The sequence below is a fragment of the Macrobrachium rosenbergii genome, chromosome 3 (assembly GCF_040412425.1).
Source record: "Macrobrachium rosenbergii isolate ZJJX-2024 chromosome 3, ASM4041242v1, whole genome shotgun sequence".
Taxonomy (NCBI): domain Eukaryota; kingdom Metazoa; phylum Arthropoda; class Malacostraca; order Decapoda; family Palaemonidae; genus Macrobrachium; species Macrobrachium rosenbergii.
This window is the reverse complement of record NC_089743.1, coordinates 31,967,328-31,988,779: the sequence shown is the minus strand read 5'-3', so window position 1 is coordinate 31,988,779 and position 21,452 is coordinate 31,967,328. Positions and strand designations below refer to the sequence as shown.

The window sequence follows — 21,452 nt, the reverse complement described above, 5'->3', positions numbered from 1 at the left end:
ATTACTTGGTAAGTACAGGCAGTCCCCAGTTATCGACGGGGTTCCGTTTCTGAGGGTGTGATGATAACCGAAAATCTGCGATTTTCGGAGGTTATCGGCGCCGAAAAGTGCCGATTTTCGGTTATCAGCATCTCTGTTAGGTATGTATAGGCGCCAATACCCAATTATCGGCACCGATAAGCGGAAATCGGCGATTTTTGGCGCTAGACAAGCCCCATAAAGCCAGATCGCTGTTAACCGGGAACTGCCTGTATACATAAACCTTTGTTTTTCATAAAAATGTCATTTTTCCACCTGTTCTTATGTGCAGTAGTATTTAGTATCCTTTCAGTTCTGGTGCTTTTCCCCTTGGTTTATTACTTTTCATCAGCTTCCTTTGGTCTCATCTTTCCTGTGTCCAACTTTAGCTTTAATCTTTTAGTTCTCATATATGAAACAAGTCCTTCATCTGAGCTGCGGGAGAGTTTCAAGATGTGACGTAGTGGTTTCATTAAACTACTTGATAATGTTGATAAATTAGTAAACCAAGCAGTGCATATAGTTTATAAAATGTAGTAAGTTTCATTCACAGCTTCCTGCATCATCTGTAGTTAATGTAAACGTATACCAATTTCTGACCCATTGTTTTACATTGCCATTCCTCTCAACTTAATTATTCCCCTCAATTAGTTTTCTGGTTGTCTCTTCCTTTCTGGATTATATTGGCTTGAGTTCATGCCGGTTCTGTTTAAAGCCTGGTCTTGATAAGTTTATGCGATATTTCTCGCTTTGAACTTCTAGTACTTTTACAGTTCATTTGTAGCTTCAGATTTTTTCAGTGGTCTCCTGTGCTTTATTAGTCCATGTTTTTCTCAATATAAATTCAATATGTAATATTTTCAGCGCGATGTAGCAAATTATCATCACTTAAACCTAAATCTACTGATGCTCATTTCCCCTGGCAATTGTCTTGTAAAGCATTGTCATCTTAATTTGGTTTTATTGTTTGTGCCCTTCTTGAATATTTAATCTTGATTTTATATCAGTTCCATTTAAAAGATTTTAGTAAACTACCAGTATTTCTTAGATAGAATAGGCTAGTCATTTTTGCATAGCTATGCACAGCTTTGGCAGTCTCTGTCATATCCTTTTTCAGTAGATAAATTAACATCTTTACTTCTATTGAGGTTAATATGCATCATTTTAAGCAACTGTATGATCATCACTGTTTGGGAAAATCTGTGCTTTATGCCAGGTAAAATACCAGATTTGCTCGCCTAAAAAATGCTTGTATGAGATGCACCTTTGTCTTGTAAGGCATTTTTTGGAAACAGTTTTAGTGCAGTACAGTACATGTCATAAATTTCTTAAAAATTATTTTAGTTCTTGTTGGTGGAATTGAAAATTATTTTAGTTCTTGGTGGAACAGCACTTTATATATACATATATATCTAACAGTAGAGATTGTTTGTCACTTATATCTTGAATAGAAATTCTTACCCATTTAGGCCTAGGCTATCTTATCATTACGCACTGTAACATAAAGCACAATGTAGTAATAAAACACTTGGGTTGGGGTGCATTTGATTCATTGTTATGTTCACTTAGCACAAGTTTGCAGGATGTATTTTCTCTCTGCTCTCTCATGGGTATCATTTAAGTTTGGGTATTTCCCCATGTTGAAGGAAGGGTCAACACCTCTGCTTTTGTCAGCCATGTCTTTGGCATGTCCTATCTTTCTCCCCCTGGGTCTGGAACAATTGGGAACTGGGACATGTCAGAGGGTGGTGCAGATCCGTGCCCATTGTCTCCTTCCTCTTTTCAGTCTGCCATCAGTGGTGCCAGTTCTGGTGCCAGAATTCATTCTCTAATAGGATCGCTTGGGAGATAGTAGTATGAGTCACCTGACGTTTTTCCCTCTTTTAATTTTTGTCTTATTGGATCAGCTTGGTAGGAGTGATGCTTTGATTTTTTCTGATAATGTTTAAGGGGTTTCACCGCTTCCACCAGGTAGTAAGCATCTGCTAAAGCTGATTCATTGAGGAAAGTTTCCTTTTACTCTTTAGGATAGTTTCACTTGCATCATCTGTAGCTCAGGATCATATATGGTTTAAGACTAGAATTAAGTATCTGTAAGTTTCTAGAGGAGTCTAGGGTTTCTTCCATTCTCCCATGCATTATGGCTCTCTTCACCCTGTGCGATGTGTGTGCCTTGCAGTTTTGACGCACTGGTCGCCTGCTCCAAGTGCAGTTTTGCACATTTCACTGCAATGCTGCTCCCCTTTGTTCCTTGCTCCTGTGTGTTGTGTCCCTCAGGTTTTCTCCCTCATTCTGTAGGTTCTCTAGTTGCCACTCTTATTCACCTATGCAACTATTGCCTGCCTTTAAAGAATTTTTTGGCAAAGCACTCATTTCTGCCTCTTTTTCAGTAGGCAGGCACTTGCCTTTAGTAGTCTTTTTACTTTCTGCTTCAGGGATTTTGACTCCTTATTCTGTTGTGGGAGTTTCTATCCGTAAACAGTTGATTGCTGTTTTGGTTTTGATTTCCCTGTAGTTCAGGAACTTTCTCATTATCATGAGAATTTTCTTGATTTGAATTTAGATGTTTTGTTGAGCCAGCAGGTTTTCAACTGAATCAGTGTTCTTTTTGAGCCATAGCAAGTGGTTTCGTCAGCAGTGACCAAAAAGGAGTTTTCAACCCTCAGTAGATACTACCAGGAATTAGTTCAGTGCAGTCAGCTGCTGCTGTTACATCATCAAGTGTTGTAGTCTTTGCCCTGGTCTCTAAGGAACTTTCTGGTGAACATTCAGTGGTAAAGCCCTTTTTTCCCATTTCTTTGTCAGGAGAGCAAATTTCTTGTGCTTTTGTTCATCAATGAATCGGGTGTCTGGTGTAAAACCAAATGAAGAAATGGTCACAATTTGTTCTTTGAAGAAGTTAATTATTTTGTGGAAGGAGAGATTAACAAATTATATGGTGGGAAGAGAACCTTCATTTGTGCTGCAATTCACTAAGATTGTCTTGGGTATGTTCAGGCTTTGTTCAGGTAATAGAAAGAAAGCGTCTTCAAAGAAATAGTCTCTTCAAAGAATGTTTTGCTATTCTTGTCTCCATATATGGCAGAAAGATATCTGCCTTGTATTCAAGGGGCCTCTTTCCAAGTCTTGTGGTAGTATCAGAGAAGGACTACAGGCATTTCCCCATTTACGATGTTTCATTTTATGATAAATCGAGTTTGCAAAGGAGTTAGCAGTTCCAATGGTTTCAAAAGTACAAAGCAATACCGATATTACAATATTGAAAATATTTTAAAGTTTGCATGCGACGGGCGCAGGCAGCAGCGTACGATGGTGTCATGAACATCTTGGAGTTTTATGTTTATGATACAGTAATTCATATTTTATGTTTATGATACTGTACAGCAATGCATATTTCATTAAAGGATATGTATATACAGTACTGAGAGAGAGAGAGAGGTATGTTCAAGTTAAAGCCTAATAGTAACACACACACACACACACTCTTACACTATTTTGAGAGAGAGAGAGAGAGGTGTTTATGTTAAAGCCTAATACAGTAACACGCATACTCACACTCTTACACTATTTTGTTTTTATATTATGTGATAGTATTCACTTTTATAATTTTACTGTATTTTCTTTTTTTTTTTTAGTTGTATAAACCAAATTATAAATGCAATCAAGTTCATAGGGCACGTACATATGCACACACTCAATTCCATACCATCGGTGAACTTGGTACAGCTTGTTGGGTTTTGTCTTGCATGCATATGAAATAAGCGTTTTAAATATTTTTATGGTGATAAGAGATGAAATAACCTTTTGTTGACTGTTATGTGTGCTAATCATATTTAGAATAGATAAAATTTGTAATAAAAATGGTGCAGTAAATCAAGCAAGGAAAAAAAAAATGGTAACGTATTTAATTTTTTTCCATCGTAACATGTATAATTACTGTCACAAACAAATTGTAAAACTCCAAGAAGTTCACGATGCCCTCAAATGAGTGTGTGCATATGTAACCTATGAACTTCTTGGAGTTTTATAAATTTATGTTTATGATATAGTAATTCATATTTCATTAAAGGATATATACAGTACTGAGAGAGAGAGAGAGAGAGAGAGAGAGAGAGAGAGAGAGAGAGAGAGAGAGGTAGTTTACATTGGTAAACAAATGAATTGGTGGGAAACAGCTGTTTTGTGATTTTGAGTGATTTTCTTTTAATGCAAAGTGCAGTATGTTTGTTTACCTTAGTATATATGTTTTACATTTATATTATTAAAAATAATAATAATTCTATTAATACATCCGTTTATTTTAGCAACTAAAAAAATTGTTTTCTTAATTCTTTTGGATTGTTTTTTTAATACATATTACAATGATAATATATCAGTATAATAATACAGTATAAATGGATTCTGTAAGTAAAATAAACAGTTTCATTACCATTACCTTTATCTTAAATACAGCTGCAATAGCTTATTTGACCTTTGCAAATGGATACTATGAGTGTAACACCTGGGTTAGCGTAGGTTTATAGTTCACACATAGCCTAAACATTTTTACCTCGTGTATGGTAATACAAATTGGAACAACTAATAAGGAAGTTGCTGTATAAAAATACATTAATGGTCGCAAAACCATGGTAGGCTGTGGGTTTAGTGTAGGCTAGGCTAATTTCAAGTTTTCAAGGAATTATGGGGTTTTTGTAATGTAACCCCATTGTAACTGGGAAAATATCTGTACCCCTGGTGCAGGTTTTTGTTAATGGGGATAAAGAGAGATTCTCTCTGGTTGGGGTTTACATGCAGAGAAAATGTCATCTTTATTCCCTATAACGTTGCAATAAGTGGTTTTCATTCCTTATGGGAGTTTTCAGCAAAGTGGAGGTCTTCTCCTCTTGGTCATATGATTAAGGGGAAGTTTTTTTGACTGGCAAGTCGGGCTTGGGTTCTTTCCTTTTACCTGAACATGTGTCAACAAGTAGTCTTGATCAGATTCATTTTTAGCTTAAACTCTCATGGAAGACAGACCCAGTCCTCATGTTCCCTGTAGATGCCTCATTGAAGGTCTGGGGCTCAATTATGGAATATCTTGAAGTTTCAGAAGTTAAACTGGGATTGGAAAAATCATGTTAAACCTATAATTTCAAATTCTTAGGAGTCAGAAGGAACTTGAAGCAGTGTGAACATCCAGTAAAAAGTATATGTGATACAGTATCATTAAATATCTTTTGTCCACCTAGATAATGGTATCATTAATGTTTGTTCCTTAGTGCTCAGAATAGCAGAGGCCCTTCTTTGAGCACAAGCAGGGAATATTGCGGTGATTCCTTAGTTTGTTCTAGGTAGGAACAGTATATTAAGAGACTAGCTAAGCTGCAGGAATCAGACTCTACCTACAGAATGGTCTGAATTTTCTGTACGAACTTTGATAAACTGATTGTAAGCCTCTTTTCGATGACTCAGAACAGGCAGTTACCAGTCTTAGACTTCCACTTCCAAGGCCCTTAGATTGGTTTGGCAGGCATTTTCCAGCAGAATTACTTGGTTATGAACCTTACATTTTCTTATTTTGTGATCAGAAGAGAGGTACCTAAAAAGTCAAGGTATCCAGAAGCACTAAGATGCCCTAGAACTCTTTCTTTCAGGAAGATTTCCTAAACCTCCCCATACTTCAGATGATCATGTTAACACTAGAAACCATCTCATGCAAGAGTGAGGTTTCTCTGATGTGTATTTAGAATCTATCCTTAAGTTTATGAGGAGTTCAACAACTAATGATTTTGGTGGCAGTGGTCAGTTTCTCTCCCCGGGAGTTGGGCTTGAGGGATTTCCTCAATGGTCACCTCTTTTGACAACTTCATTAAGTCTTTAGTTTCTTAGTTACTTTAAATAATGTCAGTTCCAGCTAAAGTGTACTTCCGCATATTCGCGGTTCTGGATTCGCGGCTCCACCTATTTGCAGATTTCTCTGTGGAACATATATACTCATTATTCGCGGAAAATTCGTGTATTCACAGTATTTTTCATTGAGAAATATTCAAAAATTACTGTATTTTCATATAATTTTTGTGACTAAATGCCCTTTTTGTGATAAAACTATTAAATATTCAGGTATAAGCATTTTTAGTTTTTTTTTGTGTGTTTTTAACTATCACAATAGGCAGTTTTTAGAGAGGTTTTAAGTACAGGCAGCCCACGGTTATTGGTGATCCGGTTTTACAGCGATTGTCTAGCGCCAAAAATCACCAATTTCTGCTTATCGGCATCGATAATTGGGTATTGGTGCCAATACATACCTAACAGAGGCACCGATAACCAAAAATCGGCAATTTTTGGCGCGTTTCGGCACCGATAAGCGCCGAAAACTGCTGATTTTCGGTTTTCGGCGATTTTCAGTTATTGTCATCCTGTCAGAATGGAACTCCCGCCAATAATTGGGGACTGCCTGTATTCGCGGATTTTAGCTATTCTCAGGGTTAGTGGTATGCATCCCCCGCAAATACCGGGGGTCAACTGTATTAGAGATTATAGTTCTAGGTTTCCTTGCATTTTATGTAATCTGCAATTAGACATTGCTTACAATCTGTTCCCCAGGAAATCTTTAGGTCTTTTGCAATTGAGGCACCTGGTACACTATAACTATTTTGTGAGTCTTGATGTGGTTTAGATTTTGCCAGCAGAGCTGATTTGAGTCTAGATCAAAAGCCTCTTGAAGAACTTGAATTCTCTCTTGGTAGCCCTAGCACCTGTGAAAGACTAAGAGAATTTCATGTGTTTTGTGGAATGCTGGTTTTGCATTGAATATACTAGTCTTTTGCTCTTGCCCTGGATTGAGAGCCAAAACTCCTCAGGGTTGTTAAAATGCCAAACTTTACCTCATTTTAGGGTAATGGGTGTGACACATTTTTACGTCATATATGGCAGTCAAGTCTAGTAGAGATGATATTAATCATTTTGTACATTAAGGGAGGAAACACTAATAAGTCTAAGCACTTCCCCCCTCCCCTTATTTTTTTTTATGCTATGGTCAGATTAGAATGTTACCTCATCGTGATTTATTAACTTGCTGAAGGTAATTATTCATTAAGAAAGTTTTAGCAAATGTACTCAGCCGCTATGACAAAGTAAGAGCGATAGGATGGGCTCGACATCCAGAGTTCTGCAGCTGACGATGGGCTTGTTTTGAGATCAAGTGGAGTCTTGTTTCTCAATTAATTGTTCACCAGTGCAAGATCCTCCAGCTCGGCAGGTGGCCACCAGGCTGTTCCCAGGTTAGGTCTGGACTGTAATGCCTTTCCTCCTTTTGCAAGGTTTCAGGAAGTCATCAATGAATTAGGCAACTCGGCAAGTTGCCGCTTGCCATTTATTTTCCTAGGTGGCCAAGGAAGTCTAGGTTTCCAGTTTCATTCAGTGGTGGATAGATCTGCCCATACTTCTCCCTAATTGGGAAGAATCCCTTGAAGCAGCTGAGTGAGTAAAGGCTCCATCTCAATCCCGCAAACTTAAGATGACCACAATAACCACATAGAGATGGTCCGCAGCTCCTGTGAGCTCAAGGTGAGATCTTGCAGGAAGGCCGTTATTAGTGCCAAGGGAAAATCTATTTTATAAAGCATGAGAAAAAGTTCTCAGTAGCAGCCTTTAAAGGTTAAGGGCCATTGTGGCTTTGACTCTTGGGTTTGTTTGAGGAAAAAGACATATAAAGGCAGTCCCCGGTTAACGGGGATCCGGTTTTATGGCGCTTGTCTGGAGACGAAAATCGGCAGTTTTCGGCACCAAAAATCACCGATTTCTGCTTATCGGTGCCGATAACTGGGTATTGGTGCCAATACATACCTAACAGAGGCACCGATAACGGAAAATCTGTGTATTTTGGCGCCGATAAGCCCCGAAAATCGCCAATTTTTGGTTAGCGGTGATTTTCGGTTATCATCATACCTTCAGAAATGGAACCCCACCGATAACCGGGGACTGCCTGTAATTAGATGTCTTTTGAGGTGCAAAAATGGAGTTTCCCAGGTCTCTGGTACACACTTTACCTTGGAATCTGTATGTGGGTCTTAAGTTAGTTATGTTGCCACCCCTTGAACCTTTTGGAACAGGCTTCTTTTAAAGAGGGCTGTATAAGAACTCTTTGCAGTAGCCCTAGCCACAGCTAAGAGTGTGAGAGAGCTACATGCTTTGTCAGTTAAGGTAGACTTTGCTAAAGACAAGGCAATTCTTTTCTTTTTGCTGACTTTGGGCTAAGAATGGTTTTGGGCCTGGAGCCTTTACCTTCAACACTCCCTTTACCCAGCTTACAATCACAAGGACCTGAGGAGTTTGACCCTTTTGTGGGTCCAGTGATGACTTTAAGAATTTGTCTGAATCACACTGAAGAAGTTAACACTGCTATAAGAATCTGTCTGTAGTGTTTGGAACCCAGGGTTTTTGATAAGTAACAATGTAATGTCCTTTTTATTAGGTCTTTGGTTAAGAACTCTCTAGCAAATTTTTATCCTAAATGGAAGCTGAAGCCAACTTAACGTGGGTACAGTGGCTAAAACTTTTAACTTTGGAAAGAACTTAACTATGGATAAGTTATTCAAGTCACTCAGTGGCACAGTTAACTTTGGAAAGAACTGAACTATGGATAAGTTATTCAAGTCACTCAGTGGCATGGTGTTTCTGTATTTGCTATGATTTATCTTCATGGTGTGGAGATTCAACACAATTATTGCAGTGTTAGCTCCTGTGGTTTGTGCAGGGGATCTTATGTCCTGAATCAGTCGGTATCCTTATTTCTGCCTACTGCTTTTTATACCTGGTTGTGGTTTTTGTTAAGTGTAGGAAGTGTTCCTTCTTGTATAAAGGTACATGGTAGTTACCCATTTTTGGTTCTCCAAGGTTTTGGCACAATAACTCCACCTCTCCTTCTGCTGAAGGGGACACCTTCCACAGAGACCTTAGGTATCTTCATGGTAAGGCTCTTGTACCTGAGTGACAATCCTCCCAAGGCAGCATTAACACCATTGGATTAAATTTACTGGGTAAATAAACACTTTTATGCCTAATTTTTTGTTACGAAGTAGCTTTTAAAGGGTAAGTTGATTTCCACTTTGCCCACCTCCTTTTTCAAATGTGGGAATCAGCAATATAATGGAGAGGCAAGGTTCATTCAAATATATAAATACTTTAAGTAGTATTAATTTTTTTAATACCTACTTCTCCAAAATATAATTTGCCTCCTTCGCTCCCCACATTCAAATTGGACAGAAGATGAGTGCTTGTACCTGTTAATTCCCTGGTAGATGTTGGGAGAAAAAGATAGATAGAAAAGATATTTATAGAAAACTGGGTGTTCTCATTTTCTTTTGCTATCTTTTGAACTCCCACTGACAGAATTAAAAGCCGTATAATGGAGAGATAAGTATTTAAGAAATAAATACTAAATTAAGTATTTGTATAATTTGTGCAGTACACTGGCATCTGAAATACCAGAATAAGACATCCCATCTCACTCACAAAATTTTAGTAATAACTGTTATTACTGTTTACTAATTTTGGAGAAGATCCTGATGGTTTCTTCCCATAGTTTTTTTAAAAAGTTGCTAGTGTGTTGTCTCCCAAGATAAGTAGATTCTATAGATTTTTATGTCAGTGTAGTATCTTTGCAAATGAGCGCAAGCTTAGTAATACAGTGCCTGTTCCAAAAGTGGCATATCTGCAGACTACAGTAACTACAGGCCAGTCTCTGTTCTCCCTGTGCTCTCCAGTTGCTGAAAACTTATCATTAAGCCACTATATAAGTACTGTATGTGGAATACAAAGGATTGTTAGCTGATAATTGGTATGCATATAGGAAGCAGCTAGGTACCTGCAATGCTCTTTTAACTTGACTTGCCATTTGCAAGGGAACCTGATAAGGATTTTGAGTGCAGAGTAATTCAAATATACTATAGTGTTTTTGCTGTAGTAAATCACACGAACTTATTATAAACTTCAGCATCTTGGAGTGGACGGACATGTTTTAGGATTACATCAAGATTTCCTTACAGGTAGGCAGCAGTGAGTTGCTGTGGACAGGATCTTTAGTGAACCAAGACTGTTTTGTCTGAAGTTCCACAGGGTAGTGTTCTTGGTCCACTGTTAATTTTAGTGTTTACAAATGATGTTGTTGGCCTTGAAAACAAGATTCTTCAGTACAGGCAGTCCCTGGTTAACAGCGTGGGTTCTGTTCCCAGCTGAGCGCTGCTAACTGAAAATTGCTGATAATTTTGGTAATAAATGGCGTTTACAAAGCATAAGTGCCAATAAACCACTTATTGGCACCGTTAACCACTTATCGGTGCCGATAAACCGCTTATCGACGCCAACAGTAACGTCTCCATTTTTGAGAAATGAAGCTGCCCTCAACCTCAGTGGGGACATGGACCAGATCAGGGAATTGTGTAGTCGGTGGGGTATGAGGCTGAACTGCAGTAAAACGAAAACACCATTGATTAGCATATCTTTTAAGATTTCCACCCCATCCTCACCTTCAGGTGGATGGAACTTTGCTGATTGAGTCTGAAGCTTTAGCTGTTCTTGGTATAACTTTTGACTCACCTCCAACTTTTGAGAAACATCTAATGAAAGTTTTAGCAAATGCTTCATGAAAGTTAGGTATTGTTTGTAAGGCCTCATATAAATCAGTGCAGCCTGTTTTAGGTCATATGTGCTTCCCCTACTAGAATACTTCTTCTCTGTGGATGTCTGCTTCTGCCAAAGATTTATCTCTTGTAGATAGAGTGGTTTATGGTGGTAGGTTTCTGTTTCCAAATACTGTAGTAGCATTTATGACTTGGACCATTGATGGATGGTCGCTTGTTTGTTACTTTTTCATTAGTTGTATTTCAGCAGAGATCTTTCACACTCACAATTGATCCCTGATCCCCTTTATCTGCTGAGGGGAACCATGTGTGCTGCTTTTGTAGTAAATGTGCCTCACTGTCGAACTTCTCAGTTAAAGAGGTCCTTTATTCCTCACACCAGTGGACTGTGGAACAGCCTCCCAGAGGATGTGCAAATGGAACTCAAAAGTTTAAGTGATGATGCAATGGATTACTACCCTAATACTATTCTCCTTGTATTTTAATACATTTTTGTCTATTTAGTAATTTAGTAATTTTTTTCATTTTTAATTAGTGGGATCTTTTCTTTATGTGTTTCCCTTTACCTCCACTTACTACTTCCTAATGAACACCATATTCTTTGGAAGCTTGAATTGCAAGTTAATGGCCCCTGTGTGCTTGTTCCATATGAATAGGTTTCCTCTTCTGAATATTAATAAAATTGTATGATTCCTGTTTCAACACACAAAACTGCTCAGGGAGGGTAGGCCATGATAAGAAGTGATGTAGCTAGAGGTTCTGTTACCCACAATAGCAGGCTGGTAGAAAATTCACTTCCAGTGGGAAGTTTTAAGCAAGTTGAGGCTTGAAAGTAATTGTGACATGATACATACACTGAACTTATCTTCCTCTGATTGTAAAGGGAATAGGAAGGCCCAGACATCCATAATACTTTTTGTTGATAGGTTTCAGCTTCAGATCTCCATAATCCTCCATCTTTTATACTAATACCAGACTGTGAACCAGCTTCACTCAATTAGAGCTTTGGCCAAGAGTTGATGACAGCTCAGACAACCTGTCAGATGTTAGTTTTGTTATTTTGTTTTAGGAGTTAATGCATCATGACTCTTGTGAAAGGTTATAAATTGTATGTGACAGTTCAGCATAATTTAAGAGGTACAGTGTATGCACAGGTCAGTCATTACAGAAGTTTTGATATTTAAAGTTACTGGATTAGCAGACATTTTTGTGATAGCTCAAGCCATAATTTTAGATATTTGATATGCATTACTCAGTGAATGTCAAGTCCAGAATTTGAGTGGTTCTAAATTGCTTTCCCTTACAGATTGACTGACAGGACTCAAATTCCATTGTTGGAGATGCAATTTTTGTTGCATGTTGGCAGGGTATAAATTCAGGTTTAGAAATTTTGTGGTTATTCACTTACGTATATATCTTGCATGCCATGGACTGTCATTGGAAGGAGTTTTGAATTACTGAATAAATTTCTGGGGTTTCTTACTCATAAGCTTCTAGGACATATTTTTGCATATGCTAGCAAGATATTAATTAGCCTTTACAAGCATGCTGTAATCCAGGTACTGTGCAGTAAGTTTTACAAAATTAGCCATCAGCGCTGTGGTAATTTAATTTCAAAATACAATATTTTGTGGTTCCCTATTGGTAAGCTGGTCATTCATTCATTCACTCTGTATTCTGAATCTATTTTGAGGTGGTAGAAGGAACAACAAAATTTCCCTTGTCTCTATTACAAAATACTGTAATGCAGAATGTGTTGAGACCTATATATCTTATTGTAAAAGTAACTAGCTTTATTGAATAATTTTTATTTTGCAACCCATAGATAGAGAAGCTTTCATATTTGGTGTGGGTAATATGAAGTAGATATTTTTTAGATTTTTTCATTTACTAAATGTGGCATGCAGTGGCAACGGTAAAACTACAAAATTTATGTAATGTTATTTTTTATATAAGTAACTTACCAAGTAATTACATAGCTATTGGTTCCCTAACCTAGGGCAGCTTAAAAATTCAAAATTTGCGGGGCAGCGCTACTATTGCTAGTGTGTTGGTGACAAGGTCCCGCCCACTATCCAGGACTCAAAAGAACAACTTAGCAGAGATTTCAATTCGTTTCCTGCTGGCTCCCGGTTAATGTCGATAGTTTTGTGCAGCTGCTCCTTCACTTATCGGCTAGTTAGTTGCCCGATCTTGGAGAAGTATTCAGGATTTGTTGCTTTGTGGCTTTCTATCATTGATGAATTGTTGTTTTGGGTTAACTTTAGGAATTACTTTAGTTAATGTCGGATTCCAGTTCATCCAGTGTTTGCTTCTGTTCTGAGGGTTGTAGAACTAGGCTAACCAAACTTTTGTATGATTCTCATAACAAAATGCACTAAATGTAAGGGGCAAGAATGTAGTAAAGATAATACTTGCATAGTGTCAGGATTTGGAGGATAAGAAATGAAAAACCTTGAAATCTCATCTATAAAAATTAGAAAGGGATAGGAAGAGGAAAGCAGCCATTAGGGGTGAGAATAGGGCCAATACAGACTCTATTCCTTTGGATAATGTAGGGGATGATAGAACTACTCCTCCAATTCCTCCTGCTTCTCCTATCCTAAGTCCTCCTACTTTACCATCTACTCCTGTTCCAGGTTCCCCTGATTCCGCTCTTAGCGCCATTACCAGCCTTGAATCTAGGTTCGAGGAGAAGTTTAGTGTATTATCTGATACAATTATGGAAATGGGATCAGCTATTAGATATCTAATGGAGAAAAATGTGAGTAATGAGAGTGCGGTGAGAAGTGAGTGCTGTGAGTGTTGAGGAGGTGGCTGTCCGTCCCACCAGTGCTCCTAGACAAAGGTCACTGTCCCACCCCTCCGCACCGGGAGAAGACATTCCGGAGGTCCAAGGGAGGCTGGCAGGGTTTGCCCATGGACAACCCCCTCTGTCGAGCCTGTCGTTCGCTCCCAGGCTTCGACTAAACGCCATTGGAAAGGCATTCCAATGCATCAGCTTTCTTCAGATTCGGAAACTTCCAGTCCGCGCAAGAAGTTCCCATATCGCTACTCTGTTTCTTTGCGCTTGCTCAAGAGACATGAGGATCTTGGCGGCACCTCTCCCCTGGCTGTCAAGAGGTACAGGGAGGCTAGCCCACAACCTTCCTGCAGTTTTCAAGTCCAGCTTGATACTCCTACTCATCATCTTCATTTGTTGAGAGACAGTCCTGAGCACTATACAGTAAACGCCCTGTATTCACGTTCTCACGATTCCCGGACTCAAGCATTCGCGCGTTTCTGTGTGGAACATATCTACCCATTATTCGCTGAAAATTCGCCCATTTGCGGTATTTTTTTTCACTAATTACTGTATTTTCATATAATTTTCATGAATAAATGCACTTTTTGTGATAAAACAGCCTCTGCTTCTGGGACCCATGTGCCTTCTTCTCTTAATCTGTCATCCTCATCAGTTCAAGATTCTTTAGCCTCACTCAAGCGTCGATCTTCCAAACTTACAGGTTTTTTTTAAAGAAATCCTCTTCAGCTCCAGAGTCCAAGGATAAATCCTTGTCTCTAATCTCTTCAGAGGAGGAAGAGGTTGTTCAGGATACGTTCCCCTCTTCTGCTTACTCGTCTCTTCTGCATATCCTCCTGGATAGTTTTCCTGATTTCTTCGTGCCTGCTTTGCCTACTTCTCTAGCTTCTACCTTCCTCATGAGAAAGCATTTGTCAGGAGGTACCACGTTACCCAAGCTAGTTCTCTCCTCCCATCAAAGAAGGCTCTCAGAGAAGTTCATGTCTGGCTGGCCTCTAAGAGAGAACAGGGCAAAGCAACATTCCTTTTTCCACCCCGCAAATTGTTAAAGATGAGGTCGATTGGGCCATCAGGACAGTAGCGAGGAAGATAGAAGACTGTCCTGATCTTGCGGAAGATTTTGCCTCCGATTGGCTGGGAGTTCTTTCGTGCTCAGATAGGGCAATTAGCAACGGCTCTTTAGAACTCACCTCCCTCTTTTCTGTGGGTGTCCTTAAAAAGAGGGAGCTCTGGTGTTCTTTCACCTCGAAAGGAGTCTTGCTGACACAGAAGTCAGCTCTACTCTTTGCTCCTTTAGATAGGTCTCGCCTCTTTCCACAAATCACTGTGAAGGAAATTCTTTCAGACTTGCAGAATAAGTCTACCACTGACTTGTTGGCACAGTCCACTAGACATCCAAGGGAGCCTGTGCCTTCCACATCAAGATCATTCTCCCCTCTACAGTCTCAGCCCTTTCGTGGAGGGAAGGCAAAAACCCAGCCTAGACCTAGATCAGACTTGCAACCTCTTACGAAGTCTATTAAGAGGTCTTCCTTCAAGACCAACCCCAAGAAGTGAAAAGTTAGTCCTCCGCATCCAAGTAGGAGCCAGACTTCTACTTTATTGGAAGGAATGGGAGTTCAGAGGAGCAGATCCTTGGGTGATCAAGGTTCTCAAGGAGGGCTACTCCATTCCTTTAGTAAAGACTCCTTTAGTTACATCTCCAATTGCCTTGACAGCATATTCAAAAGGTTCCACAAAGTCTTTGGCCCTCTCTCAGGAAGTCGAATCTCTTCTTTTCAAAGGGGCAGTGGAAGAAGTGCTAGATCCCCACTCAGAAGGTTTTCAGAATTGCCTTTTCGTGGTTCTGAAGGCCTCGGGGGGCTGGAGGCCCGTTCTGGACGTCAGTGCCTTGAATGTGTTCGTACTGAAGATGAAGTTTCATATGGAGACCGTTCGCTCAGTCATGTCCTCAGTACAACAGGGGTACTGGATGGTCATCTTGGATATGCCAGATGTGTATTTTCACGTCCCTGTCTATCCAGACTCACGGACAGGATACTACAGTTCCGGGCCCTATGCTTAAGTTTGTCGATGGCCCGTCAAGTGTTCACATGAATCCTTGCTCCTCTAGGGAACTGACTTCACCTTCAGGGAATCAACATCAACTTACACGTAGACGATTGGCTTCTCCGTTCGTCGGAGGAGGAAAAGTGAGTGGAGGACTTGAGAAGAACTCTTCTCCTGACACAGGAGTTAGGCATTCTCATAAATGAAAAGAAATCCCTTATGACACCGATTCAGGAGATTCCCTATTTAGGGATGATACTGAGCTCTCAGACTTTTTGGATTTTTCTGTCGCCTAAAAGAGTCAAAAACTGCCTTCAGACTGTCAGCCAGTTCCTTGCTCTTCCTTCCTGCCCAGCAGTGCAGTGGATGTGTCTTCTGGGGCCCCTTGCTTTGGTAGAGCAGTTTGTAGACCTCTTCAGTTCTTCCTCGAAGCAAATTGGTGCAGAAAGACCCAACCAGGCTCTTTCGTCTTCCCGATTACATCGGAAATCAAAGAGGATCTCCAGTGGTGATGGTGTGTAGAAAGACTTCAGGAAGGGAAGTATCTTCTCCCAGTGCGCCCAGACCTTCAGTTTTATTCAGATGCCTCCGACCTAGGCTGGGCTGCTCTTCTGGACAGCCGGGAAGTCTCTGGAACATTGACTACAGTACAACAGAATTCTCACATCAACATAAAGGAACTGAGAGCAATTCACCTGGGCCTTCAGTCTTTCTTGGATCTAGTCAGCAGCAGGAAGATAGCAAATGCAGACAACACCTCTGCACTTTCTTACATTCGCAAACAGAGGGGCACTCATTCCTTCTCACTGTACGAGACCGCAAGGGATCTCCTTTGTGGACGGAGGAGAACCAAGTCACTCTTGTCACCTGGTTCATTCAAGGGAGAATGAATGTTATTGTGGACGAATTAAGCTGCCTCAAACAGTTCCTTCCAACCGAATGGACCTTAGAGCCATTGGTCTATGACAATCTGTGAAGACTATTGGGCAAGCCCACAGTAGATCTTTTTGCAACGTCGAGAAATCACCGTCTTTCACTCTTTTGCTTTCCGGTCCTGGATCCTCAAGCATGGGGCATGCTTTTGGACTGGACAGGCTTAGATGTGTATGCCTTCCCTCCCTTTGGAATGATCAGGGAGGTAATCAACAAGCTGTCTACACAGAACACCTCCATGACCCTAGTCGCTCCATTTTGGCCAAACGAGGAATGGTTTCCAGACCTGATTCGACTCCTGGTAGATTACCCAAGACTCCTTCCACAAAAACAGTGTCTGCTCAGACAACCCCACTTTCTCAGATTCCACCAAGGATTTTCCACTCTGGCCCTGAGTGGCTTCAGACTGTCATGCGCCTCGTCAGACCAAAAGGTTTTTCGAGACAGGCTGCAGAGGCAATTGCAAGATGCAGACAAGCATCTTCTACAAAGCTCTACCAATCAAAATGGGCAGTCTTCAGAAGGTGGTGCAGCTTCTATAACGTCTCTTCTTCTGAGACATCTATAAGTCAAATAGCCGACTTTTTGATATTCCTAAAGTCCATCAGGAAGCTATCTACATCTACCATCAAAGGGTATAGGTCGATGCTCAGCTCAGTCTTAAAGCACAGAGGAATAGATCTGTCTTCTAATCAGGATATCAGCGACTTGATCTAATCCTTCGATACATCTAAGAAAGAAAGTTCTTCCAACGTCTCTTGGAATTTAGACGTGTTGAAATGGCTTTCAGGTCCTCAATTCGAACCTCTCTGTTTTGTTTCCATCAGGAATCTCACGAAGAAGACTCTCTTTTTAGTAGCTCTCGCTATTGCCAAACGTATTAGCGAGTTACAAGCAATAGACAAGAGAATAAGTTTGCGCAAGGGGACGCAGTCTGCTTTCTTTCTCTTGGTTCTCTTGGTTTCCTCGCAAAGAACGAGGACCCTTCTAAACCCTGGCCTAGATCCTTTGTCATCAACAATCTTATGGATATCTTCGGACCTGAGGAAGAAGAGACTCCTCTGTCCAGTGAGGTACCTCAGGTACTACCTTCATAGGACGGAAAAGATTAGAGGGCCTTCGAGCAACTTCTGGTGCTCTGTAAGAATCCCAGTTTGTCTGCTCTCCAAAAAGGCCATATCCCTTTTTCTGAGAGAGTTATTATTAGAAGCCCATTCTCAGATCCAGGAAGAAGCCTTTCCGTTAGTTAAGGTTAAAACTCACAAAAATAGGGCAGTCTCAACTTCCCTCACATCTAGGCATAACTTATCTCTTTCTACGATCTTACAGTCGATGTTCTGGAGATGCAAGTCCCTATTCGCCTCACACTACCTCAAGGACATAGAAACCGTGTTTGAAAATTGTAACACTTTAGGACCTTTATTCATGGCTGTCATGGTGTTGGGAAAGAAAGCACACGGAACTCCCTGTTCCTTTGCTATCCACTCGCCTTGACTTAAGGTTTTTAGTCAATGGGAAGCCTGGTGGTACTTTGTATCTGGCGTACCCAGCAGTTTTATTTTTTATTTTGTAATGGTTGGGTTATGGTTTTAATTCTGTGGTGTAGGTGATAGTATTGTTATTTTGCATTCTGATCTTCGCCCAGGACAAGGGCATCTTTTAAAACTTTGTCAGCATACGGTGTACTTCCTCCGCTGCAAAGTTCCCACTAATGTAGTGGCGACCCTTGGCTTACACTGCCACATCCACTACAAGTTGAGAGAAGTGCCGACCAGAGGCAGTACCTACCTGCAGCAGCTCTCTCAACAGGTAAGGAAACAACAAACATTTATTGAGTGTTAGCAACCTTTCTATTTCAAATTCATTACTTACTTAATGCTTTGGAGTAGAATATGTCCATGCTCTTTCCGACCTCCTAACAATGTGGAATCAGCTGTGTGATTACTTGGTAAGTTATTACTTATATAAAAATGACAATTTTATGATAAAATAAAGTTTTATATATACTTACCAAGTAATTACATGATCAGAGCCCACCCTCCTCCCCTTGCATGGACATTAGAGCATGAAACGAATTGAACTCTCTGCTAAGTTGTTCCTTTGAGTCCCAGATGGTGGGTGGGACCTTGTCACCTACACTCTAACAATAGTAGTGCCGCCATGCGAATTTTTGAATTTTTAAGCTGCTGTAGGTTAGGGAACCAATAACTATGTAATTACTTGGTAAGTATATATAAAACTTTTATTTTATCATAAAAATGTCATGTTCTATGGTTTTATCATATCTTCAGGTAGGTTTTTTCAGTTATGCCTTGAGCACTATGCATTGTTTTGAAATATGTAGTATCTTTATCCACCTATAAATCAGCACAAAGAAATAGGTTTATTTATGTTAGCTTACATGTTCTTCTCACAGAAGAAAGCTGTAACTAAGTCATCATCCACCAACATGAAGCGATCTCATCAGCGGGCATTTCCTAACGAGGCTCTTCGTATTGGGGTATGGGTTTTGTGTTCATTAATTTTCCATATCACCTTGTGAATGCTAACTGTCACTTTTTAAACTTGGTGATGGAAAGTAAAGGGACATACGTGTGTGATTGTATGTTTGTCCTGTTTTGGGTTGTGGGTAGTAGTAGCTTGGGATGCAATCACTGAGTGACGTGTTCACCCTTTGAATGGTATCGAGTGCATTGGCCTAAAATATAAATTTTCATTGATTCATATACTCCCAGATGCATGTTGCCTTAATTTTGCATAACTTTTAAAGGCTGCTTTATTGAAATCTGTGATGGGAATATTGTTGTTGCAGTTCAGTAGTGTGATTAATGTAGATATGAAAAATAGGAACCAGAAGACTTCAAGGAAAATTGCTCAGTACATTTTGTATTACAGCCATATAATTTGATGGGCTAAAACTTTTTATTTATCCCAAAGAGAATATGTGCTTATATGTAGTTATCTTCATTATTGTTACTGATATGGTAGGGTTTGTTGATAGAAAATTGTATTGCATCAAGTAAGTGATATAAGTAAAAGTTTGGTAAAAAAAATATGGTAAAAAAAGAACTGTGGAGCTTGGTGGTGAAGCATAGGTATTCAGTAGAAATTATGATGCTATGTGCAGTTTACATGAATGTGTAAACAGTTTATAATGCTCTGTATATATTACTGAATGCTTGTGGGATATGTTTCATATTTTTATTCATGCAGTTTTTCTATAGCTTTTGTATATATTACATACAGTATGCTATCCTTTATGTATATGGGCTATGTATGTGTATATTTACAGTGCTGCATTAATATATGAAAATAAGAAGGCCCATATATATATATATATATATACTTGTTTCTGTGCAGTCCCTGGTTTATGGACAGGTTCCGTTACAATGGTATATATACAAAAACATGAAGGTGAGGTTCGATGTTAAGAGGTGGCGTTTCTTCAAATATATTCATCAGAAATTATTTCCGGCTTACGACGCATGTTCGGGCGTTTACAACGAGATTAAGGTGTCAATGGCGTCCGATTTCCAATCCGACATTTGGAAGAAATATGGCCCCAAAATGGCAGAATAATCATAATTTGAAGGTTTTTTGATGTAAAACTCAATAATAATGCAGTTTATATCGTTTTCAATGCACCCAGAGCATTAAAGTAAGGTTTTCTTATGATTTTTGACTATTTTCCATTGTAATGTTCCACCTGTCCATATTTTCGGTTACGACAAGTGCCTAAAATAATGGAACGAACCCTTATTTTCATATTACACTGTAAACAGGGACATTCATATATATATATATATATATATATATATATATATATATATATATATATATTTATATATTTTCATTAAAAGCAATTGCTTTAGTGGCATCAATAAGTTTCTTGCAGGTATCTTCATACTGACGGAGTTTTTTCCGACTCTTGTTTGTCAATTTCTGGTGAAAAATACGCAGACTTCCTTCTTCCATTTAGTGAGTTTTTGTCGTGACAGGTGTTTCGCCTTAATGGCATTATCATGCGACTACTGACTTATGATCTGGCCTTTCGGCCTATTTATATCATCGTATGGGGAGAATGGCCTTGAAGTCTGGGTACTGGTTGGTCAAGGGATTAATATCTTAACCATTTCAGAGCGTTGTTTTCAGTACAAAGAACATGTATGACAATAAAAATGAAAGTTTAAACGTATGGTTAAATAAATATTCAAAATATAAAAAATACGATGCGCTAGTGTTTCCTTAAATATATATTTAAAATTTAGTATAATCTTACGTTATTTTGCAGTACATGAGATATGGTACAAGAATAAATAATATTTTATAGCATATGTAAAGGTACAAATAAACAAATGTCTTTTTATACATAAATGTGCATGATAATAAGTTTTAGTGTATGTGTGTCCAAATGGTCTACGTTGATTAACGGCTGGGGGCTTGTGTTGGTTGGGGCCTCAGCGACTTGAGCAAGCATGTTACTTGGCCTTTCTTTGGCACTCTCATGTCTTCCAAGGGGTGCGATGTACTCGGTGGTTTGGGACATGCTGTCTGGTCCTAGTTGGCTCATGCATTCCTTCTCCTGCTGGAGGGGAGTATATGGTTCGACTTGTTGAATATTCAGGTTCGGTTTCTGGATAGCGATGCTTACCGCTTCAGCTATTAAGAGGCGACCATAGTTATCCTCTCTGTGCACAACCTGGGTGCCTTTTATCAGTTCTTGTAGAGATGGGTTCCTGTTGTGAATGTCTGTATAATGTTTATGAATGACCCCTTGATTTCTATGAGCCAGTAGACGTCTCTGAAGGGTTGTTGTAGTGTGCCTGATGTAGTTTTGACTGTGAGATTTACACATCTCTGGACAAATGAATTTGTAAACCACATCTGTGCACATTTCCTTCAGTCCCCCCGGTGCAGTGCTGTTCTTCATTATTAGGGCTGCTACAAGGTTAGGCTTATTGTAAATTCTAAGGGCTTATTTTGTGGTAAGGGGCTGCTGGGGCTACGCCTCTGTTTACTATCCCACGTAG

General features: G+C 39.5%; 1 protein-coding gene across 8 annotated transcripts in view; it reads left to right on the top strand.

The window, feature by feature from the left end:
• LOC136853998 (choline-phosphate cytidylyltransferase A-like) overlaps nt 1–21,452 on the top strand; it is a 345,853-nt gene that overhangs the window by 194,849 nt on the left and 129,552 nt on the right. For 5 of the 8 annotated variants that reach the window (XM_067129978.1, XM_067129959.1, XM_067129969.1 and 2 more), the window contains one exon: nt 18,839–18,922. The exons of the other annotated variants lie outside the window; for them this stretch is intronic. In XM_067129978.1, the coding sequence (XP_066986079.1) occupies nt 18,839–18,922 (84 nt within the window). The remainder of the gene's footprint in view (nt 1–18,838; nt 18,923–21,452) is intronic. 8 annotated transcript variants of the gene reach the window in all.